The following is an 8,726-nucleotide window of genomic DNA, read 5'->3' as shown; positions in this document are numbered from 1 at the left end:
CACGCCAGTAACCAATTTTGTATACAAAACCCCAACATACCCACTATAATTGTATCCTTTACAAATACTCAATAACTGTCATTTGCATGGAAAGGTATTTAAGGTTTTGTAAAAACAGTTAATAAAAAGGAGATTACTCACAAAAATGAGTACATAAAAAGAAGGATCAACTCACATTGCTGTTTTAGGTTTTTCGTAAGGGTTTCCTGGAGATAATCTATAAATTACACAAATGCACGTGTGTTAGTATAATAACCCATTTTAACATTAGTAATACCCTCCCCGAGACGGTATTCCAACGACTACGTCGGGCAGAACCACGACAGCCGTTACGGAACCCTAGATCAATCGGGCAGCGTATCTAATACGTCTCCAGGGGTTATAATACTTACATCGTAGCAGAACCTCGCTATTTTAGGGGTATAATGCCCGGGTATAGTGTATACTACTTCAGAAATTTAGAAAGAAAGAAAGTTGTGAGCGACGAAAACCGAAAGCCCGTTGCCTTCTTATATAGGGCTGTAATTGGACTTCCTCGCGGCCCGCGTGACATTAGGGCTGGGCTTTACGCGGCCCGCATGGCCTAGGGGCGTAGGCTAGCTGATCCGGGTCACCACCTAGGTTCAACGCGTGTTGGGCCACGTGGCGGCCCAAGGCTGCGCCACAATTCAGGACGCTCGCGGCCCGCCTTCACTTACCCAAACATGTACGCGGCCCACATCAACTAAGGGTTTTGGCGAAGTCTGGTTACACACTCGCGCGGCCCGCTTAAGCTTGAGGTGAGGCCCTACGCGGCCCGCCTCAGCTTAAAATTTATTGTTTTTATTTATTTTATATAATATACTCTATTTTGGGCTCGGTTTTTCACATACGGGCTGCATATAAAGGCAAATTGATATATTTAAAGATATATTAGGGCGTCGGAAATATTATGAGGATGTCTGTTTTACCGAGGGTTGTTATACAAGAAATATATATTTATATGTTATCTTTTGGGAATCCTTACACATGTTTCGTATTTAACAAGTTTCAACAACCAATGTTGAGAGAAGGAATGTGTATCATTTTCCTGCTTATGCTACTCCAAATATTAGCAGTAATTTGTTTCACTTCTGAAGTAAGAGGTATACTTACTGCAGATATTTTTTGGTAATTTCAAAAAATTTTCACAATACTTTCAAAGTTCTTTTCTCGAGTTGTCACCAATCTTTTCCGTTCAAGTATTTTAAAATATGGATACAGGTAACACAATTTCAAGTAAGTATGAAGTTGACCTTCAAGCAATTCAACGTCAAATGTGTGCTGAAGAAAGAGAAAAAAGGAAGTATGTTCTTCAACAAAAGAGAAACAACAGAGGTTGTCATCATGTATCAACATCTGATTCTATTGAAAGGATTCCATTTTCAAAAGCTTCAAGTGGTATGTGTTATAGTTTTACAAACAAAATTTAAAAGAAATATGTCGTATATGTTATGTTTTTGGAATCCTTACATATGTTCTATTTTACAAGTTTCAACCACCAATGTTCAGAGAAGGAATGTGTATCATCTTCCTGTTTATGTTACTCCAAATATTAGTAGTAATTTGTTTTACTCATCTACACAAGTAAAAGGTATACTTACTGCAGATATTTTTTGGTAATTTCAAATAATTTTCACAATACTTTCAAAGTTCTTTTCTCGAGTTGTCAACAATCTTTTCCATTCAAGTATTTTAAAATATGGATATAGATAAGACAATTTCAAGTAAGTATGAAGTTGACCATCAAGCAATTCAACGTCAAATGTGTGCTGAAGAAAGAGAAAAAAGGAAGTATTTTCTTCAACAAAAGAGAAACAACAGAGGTTGTCATCCTGCATCAACATCTGATTCTGTTGAAAGGATTCCATTTTCAAATACTTCAAGTGGTATGTATTATAGTTTTGCAAACAAAATTTAAAAGAAATATGTATGTATATGTAATGTTTTTGGAATCCTTACATATGTTCTATTTTACAAGGTTCAATCAACAATGTTGAAAGAAGGGATGTCCATCACACTCCTTTTGGAAGTACCGAGCAATTATCCAATTTTGTTGAGAGGACTCCGTTATCAGATATTATAAATTGTATGTTTTAAGTTTTATAAAACAAAATATTTGTTTAATCTTAAGTTTTATGAATTGTTATATATATATATATATATATATCTTATTTTACAAGCTTCAATATAGGTGGAATATCTAAAATTGAATTACAAATGAGTGATGAGATGTTACCAGATTCTGTGGTTAAGAAGATTCATGGAATTTCTAAAGGTATAAGATACGAATGTAAATTCCTGTTAACTTTTCAATATGTAGAAAACTTATGTTGACTTATAAATTTACTAAGTTTGTAGATTATATTGATCATGGAGATGCCATATTTGTTTGTTATAAATGTGATGCAATGTTATGGGAAGATGAAATGCTTAGGGGAAGTAAAAAACGTAACAAAACATCCTATTCTCTTTGTTGTTCAAATGGAGATGTTGAGCTACCACGACCGCCTACACCTCCTCCATTACTATGCCATTTATATAAAAGTCGTACCTCACAGTCTCGTAATTTCATGGATAATATTCGAGCATATAACATGATGTTTTCCTTCACATCTCTTGGTGGGAAGGTTGACAAAAGTTATCAGAGAGGTAAAGGTCCTTATGTATTTAGACTACAAGGTCAGAATTATCATTGAATGGGTAGTCTACTTCCGGACGATGGGGAAGAACCTAAATTCTCCCAGCTTTACATTATGATTCACAAAACGAAGTTGTAAATCGTCAAAAAGCAGTAAGGTAATTTCTTTATGATAAATGTGGCATTTAAGAATATATATTTTGCTTTACAGTATATTGACATTCATTATTATTTGAAATGAATGTAAATTTTAACATTTTATATTTATGGCAGTTCTCACATAGAATGCAAAACTACAAGAAACAACCAGCTTGATAGTACAACCATAGAGGGTCTTAAAGATATGTTGGATTCTTACAATCCTCTTGTCCAATCCTTCAGAATGGTAAGAGATTGTTTTCAAGAAAATGAGTTTCAAGATGTAAGCTTGAAGCTTATTGGAACAAGAGATAAGGATGAAAGAGTTCACAATTTGCCAACAACATCAGAAATTGCTGCTTTAATACATGGTGATTTTGATGGAGCATTTGATAAACGGGACATTGTTGTTAGAAAGAAGTTTGGTGGTCTTCAAAGAATTAATGAGCTTCATCCCTCTTACCTTGCTTTGCAATACCCACTTATTTTCCCATATGCTACTGAAGATGGTTATAGAGTTGGTATTAAACATAGAGGGATTGCGATTGATGATGAGGTACTTAGAACCAATCTTACAATTAGAGAATTCTTTTTTTACAAAATTCAAGATAGACAGAATCAGTTTTCATTGTTAGTTAATGCGAAAAAACTATTTCAGCAGTTTTTGGTTGATGGATACACGATGATAGTATCTGCCAGGTTGAATTATATAAGGACACAACAACCTAAACTTAGAGTGCAAAATCTTAAGAATTTGGATGCTACTGTTGAAAGTAGAGAGAATAATGCCTCAAGTTGTGGTAAACCTATACTTTTACCTTCATCATTTATTGGTGGTTCTAGATATATGATGCAAAAGTACTTGGATGCTATGGCAATTTGCAAGTCTGTTGGATATCCCGATTATTCATAATGGTGACTTGTAATCCAAACTGGCCTGAGATTTACAGGTGTTTGCACGATAAAGCTCTTAATGCTGAAGACAAACCGGATATTATCTCTAGAATATTCAAGTGTAAATTGGATCATCTTATAAAAGACTTCAAGAAACATAAATTCTTTGGTGATATACAAGCAAGTACCCTTTAGTTATATTTTTTACTTTGAACATCTAATTATATTTATTTAACAGCCCACTGTTCAAAAATTTCAGTTATGTATACAGTGGAATCAGAAGCATGGATTCCCACATGCTCACATATGTTTGTTCTTGGGTGCTGAAAGCAAATTTCCAAATGCATCTGATATTGATCGTGTTATTACTGCTGAGATACCAGGTAAAGAAAGAGATCCTGAATTATATGAGCCTGTCAAGAAATTTATGATTCATGGACCATGTGGTACAGACAACCCACTTTGTCCATGTATGGTTCAGCAAAAATGTTCTAAAAAGTTTCCCAAAAAATATATAGATGAGACTTGTGTTGATTCTGAAGGATATCCTGTCTATCGTCGCCGTCAAACAAGTAATACGGTAGTAAAGAATGGTGTGACACTTGATAATAGATTTGTAGTTCCTTACAATGCTCTCTTACTCAGAAAGTATCAGTGCCACATTAACGTTGAATGGTGCAACCAGTCAGGTTCTATCAAATATTTGTTTAAATATATTAATAAGGGGCCTGATAGAGTGGGTGCTTCTGTTTTTCAAGCCAATAGCACCAAGAATAATACGGAACAGAATGTAGCTGTAGATGAGATAAAAGCATACCTTGATTATAGATATATCTCTGCTTGTGAGCTGCTTGGAGAATATTCATGTATGATATACATTATAGATATCCAGCTGTTGAAGTATTACCTTTTCATTGTGAAGATGGTCAGAGTATTGTGTATAACGATCATGATAATTTGTGTGATATTGTTACTGATCCAACTGTGAAAATGACAATGTTTACAGAGTCGATGAATTTGCCAGGACATTGAGGTATGTTCAGTTTCCGGGATATTATGTATGGAATGCTAAAAATCGCAAATGGAATCGAAGAAAGCATCCGTATGGATCAATTGGGAGGGTACATTATGTCCCACCATCACTTGGTGATTGTTATTACCTAAGGATTTTACTGAATCACATTAAGGGACCAACCTATTTTGAAGATATAAAAACAGTTGATGGGCAAGTTTTTAAAACATTTAAAGATGCATGTTTTGCACGGGGGCTGTTGGATGATGATAAAGAATATGTTAATGCTGTCAAAGAAGCTAGCACATGGTCAACCGGAGATTTCTTGAGGACCTTTTTTGTAATGTTGTTGCTGTCAAATTCGATATCTCATCCTGGTGATTTTTGGTCAGAAACAAAGTCCCTGTTATGTGAAGACATTCTGTATCAGCAACGAAAGATAATTGGTATTGCAGGTAATGTTATTATTTTATTAAATTTATATCCAATTACATTAAAATTATGCAATAGTTCTGTTATTGGGAAAAAACTAATACTTTTTTCAACATTTGTTTTAGATTTGGATCTTCAACAGGAAGAACTTGAAAATATTTATCTATCTGAAATTGAAAAGTTGCTTCTTACCAATGGAAGTACAGTGAGAAATTTTGATGATATGCCAAGTGTTCCGGACAATTATGTTTCATCGTCGAACAATCGATTGATAATGAAAGAATTATCGTATGACAGACTAGCTCTTCAAAGGGAACACGATCGTTATGTAAAGTGTTTAACTGCCGAACAGGAAAAGATATATAAAATTGTTATGGAAGCGATTGAAAAAGGTGATGGAGGTGTGTTTTTTGTATATGGTTATGGTGGAACTGGAAAGACGTTTCTTTGGAAGACATTCTCAGCTGCATTATGATCAAAAGGTGAAGTGGTATTGAATGTTGCATCCAGTGGAATTGCTTCACTTTTGCTGGATGGTGGTAGAACTGCTCATTCATGGTTTGTAATTCCAATCAACATTAATGAGAATTCAATATGTTCGATAGAGCCTAATACTGAGTTAGGTGATTTAATTAAAAGAGCAAGATTGATTATTTGGGATGAAGCACCTATGACTCACAAGCATTGTTTCAAGGCTCTTGATAGAACAATGAGAGACATATCACGTTCCAGTCAACCGAACATGCAATCGAAGCCGTTTGGGGGAAAGGTCATTCTATTTGGTGGTGATTTTAGACAAATTCTTCCGGTCATCCCTAAAGGTACCAGAACAATGATAGTCAATGCTTCTTTGAATTCTTCTTATATATGGCGGCACTGTATAGTACTAAAGCTAACTGAGAATATGAGATTAAGAGTTGGTTGTCAGGAAGCAGATTTGAAAGAAATAAAGGAATTTGGAGAATGGATTTTAAAGCTTGGTGATGGTCTGCTTGGTGAAGAAAATGATGGTGAGATTGATATTGAAATACCAGATGATTTACTTATTCATGACCAAGTCAATCCTATTTCTTCTCTCATTTCATATATATATCCGGACATGAATAAGTTTTTGTGGGATTTAACGTATTTCCAGCAAAGAGCGATTCTTGCTCCAACTAATGAAGTAGTGGATTCAATAAATAAAGAGTTGTTAGAGAGTCTGCCTGGTGAAGAAAAGGTTTATTTTAGTTCAGATAGTCTATGCCAATCGGAGGAAGAATCAGAGCTTAATATGGCGTTGTTTCCTCCTGATGTGTTAAACAATCTTCGTTTATCTGGTTTACCTAATCATAAATTAGTACTGAAAGTTGGTGCTCCGGTGATGTTACTCAGAAACATTGATCAGGAAAATGGATTGTGTAATGGTACACGTTTACAAATCACGAAGCTCGGAAAAGTTGTGATTGAAGCAAAAATTATCACACGGACTAATATAGGTCATCATACTTTGATTTCAAGACTGAAGATGACACCTTCAGATAAAAGAATACCAGTGAAGATTTCTCGAAGACATTCCCACTTTCACTGTGTTTTGCTATGACAATAAATAAAAGTCAAGGACAATCATTGGAGCGTGTTGGTTTATATCTTCCACGTCCAGTGTTTAGTCATGGCCAACTCTATGTTGCTGTATCTAGAGTAAAAAGTAGGAAGGGATTGAAAATTTTGATTTGTGATAAAGAGAAACGAGTCTGTACAACCACTACTAATGTGGTTTACAAGGAAGTTTTACAAAATCTATGATGATACTAAACATCTGTCAACCTGGCAACGTCTGTTGGGTATAATGGAGGAACTGTTGTTAGGAAATGTTTGTTGGAAAGCAATACAACTTTTTGAAAGCATCTGATACTTGCTGCATTAAGCTTATCCTGAGAACACATGTTGTTAATAACATTATTCTCTTAATATCTGTTTACTAACCTTTGTAATTTCTGTTGACTGACCTTTTTAACATGGGTTGACTAACATCTGATAGTTACTATCTATAACATCATCTGGCAAGCTCTCTTGGAGATAATCGATGACAGTTCTTAGTAAAGTCTGTTGGAAAGCAACATAAGTTTTAACAGTTAATAGACAACAGTGGCTTGCTATCAACATAAAGGAATTGATGTTGAATAAACCTATTGACCATTAGTGCATATTAATTTTATAAGTCTGCACTAATTATTTTTTTACTCTCTGTTGAATTCTAAATGAGATGTTGACCAAAAGTCTAACAGATGTTTACCAAAAGTCAAACAGTTGTTGACCAAAAATCAAACAGATGTTGACCAATAGTTAAACAAATGTTGACAAAAAGTCAAACAGATTTTGAACCACTAAGAATTATAGTTTGCCAACAGTGGTTTGACTTTGGTCAAACAGACTTTTTGAAAACAATGGTTTCACTTTAAGCAATCATCAATGGAATTGGTGAACTTTATTTGCAAAAATTGGTTTTAACTTTATTTGAATTTAAATTACAAGTACCATATATTTCTCATTCTTATTGCAAGAATTGTCTTCGATCTCTGATGGTTTTGAAAACAGTGGTTTCACTTTACGCTATCCATCTGGTAATTTCTGTTGGAGATAATGGATAACATTTTTTAGGAAAGTCTGTTGGAAAGCAACTGAAGTTTTTAACAGTTAATAGACAACAGTAGTTTGCTATCAACATAATGGAATTGCTGTTGAATAAACCTATTGACCATTAGTGTATATCTCTTTTATAAGTCTGCACTAATTATTTTTTTTACTCTCTGTCAATATGGGCTATGCATGGTTTTCTAAGAAACGACCCGTGTTTGCACACGGGTCTTACCGCTAGTATTAATATTATTAACTACAGGTGCCCAAGAGCACGTGTCATGTTGTAGATGAGTAGATTTAGGATTGTTTCATGATATCGGAAACATGTAGACTTTCTCAAAATAAAAATAAAAACATCACATTGTCACAACTATGTAAGGAAAGAAGGATGAATATGAATGGGTATCGTCCTAAATCTCGTATTAGTTTTAGGAGTGAGTGATCATCACTCGACTCATTGCCCCAAGTTCGTGCAAGTACGTGCGAACCCGGTTTGATTTCCCTCTCGGGGAAAGATGAGAAGACTTACCTTGTATATGAAAATAGTTGTTTTCGTCAACATACAAGGGATGCGGTAATTACTACCAAGAATGATAGTAGCTTACTACATTCATGTTAGGATCTGAGTTTGGTTTTGATTGTGTTTTACGTTTGAATTAAGATGAAGATGAATGAGTTGTGCAGCGGAATTAAGATGGAAGCAAACTTTTCACAATCAAACAGGAGAATTGCTTTTTAACATACAAGTTTAACATTGAACCGAATGATTGAATTTATTTCAACAACGATTACAATTTTGCAAGTATGCAACAAACTCCCCCTCAGCCTGAGCTCACAGTATTTGTTCGTGTAGGAAGAAGATGGTGAAAGAGCTAATAGAACAGTACAGAGCACTGTTCTATTTATAGGCAAGAGCAAACCACTGAAGCATCTAAGCTGACATCACCATGAAAGTGACATCTAACCTCCTAA

At 34.8% G+C, this 8,726-nt stretch overlaps 2 protein-coding genes across 2 annotated transcripts; both read left to right on the top strand.

The window, feature by feature from the left end:
- The first annotated feature begins 1,232 nt into the window (after positions 1-1,232).
- Positions 1,233-3,710, top strand: LOC110870335. The gene is made up of 8 exons (XM_035976075.1): positions 1,233-1,419; positions 1,511-1,612; positions 1,731-1,907; positions 2,000-2,107; positions 2,213-2,296; positions 2,380-2,670; positions 2,766-2,817; positions 2,933-3,710. Exons 1-8 carry the CDS (start codon positions 1,233-1,235, stop codon positions 3,708-3,710), a joined length of 1,779 nt encoding a protein of 592 aa, XP_035831968.1.
- LOC118481008 lies at positions 3,710-6,717 on the top strand. Its single transcript, XM_035976074.1, has 5 exons — positions 3,710-3,871; positions 3,930-4,591; positions 4,698-5,158; positions 5,261-5,536; positions 5,618-6,717. Exons 1-5 carry the CDS (start codon positions 3,710-3,712, stop codon positions 6,715-6,717), a joined length of 2,661 nt encoding a protein of 886 aa, XP_035831967.1.
- The last annotated feature ends 2,009 nt before the right edge of the window (positions 6,718-8,726 follow it).

The sequence above is a fragment of the Helianthus annuus genome, chromosome 8, assembly GCF_002127325.2.
Source record: "Helianthus annuus cultivar XRQ/B chromosome 8, HanXRQr2.0-SUNRISE, whole genome shotgun sequence".
Taxonomy (NCBI): domain Eukaryota; kingdom Viridiplantae; phylum Streptophyta; class Magnoliopsida; order Asterales; family Asteraceae; genus Helianthus; species Helianthus annuus.
The sequence above is the reverse complement of the archived record's forward strand: the minus strand, read 5'-3'. Positions and strand labels throughout refer to the sequence as shown.

Coding starts and splice junctions, on each gene's coding strand:
- LOC110870335 (XM_035976075.1), top strand. CDS start 1,233: ATGGATACAGGTAACACAATTTCAAGTAAGTATGAAGTTGACCTTCAA. Junction 2,108..2,212: donor GTTATCAGATATTATAAATT/GTATGTTTTAAG, acceptor GCTTCAATATAG/GTGGAATATCTAAAATTGAA. Junction 2,818..2,932: donor AATCGTCAAAAAGCAGTAAG/GTAATTTCTTTA, acceptor TATTTATGGCAG/TTCTCACATAGAATGCAAAA.
- LOC118481008 (XM_035976074.1), top strand. CDS start 3,710: ATGGTGACTTGTAATCCAAACTGGCCTGAGATTTACAGGTGTTTGCAC. Junction 4,592..4,697: donor ATAGATATCCAGCTGTTGAA/GTATTACCTTTT, acceptor CAATGTTTACAG/AGTCGATGAATTTGCCAGGA. Junction 5,537..5,617: donor GATTGAAAAAGGTGATGGAG/GTGTGTTTTTTG, acceptor TATGATCAAAAG/GTGAAGTGGTATTGAATGTT.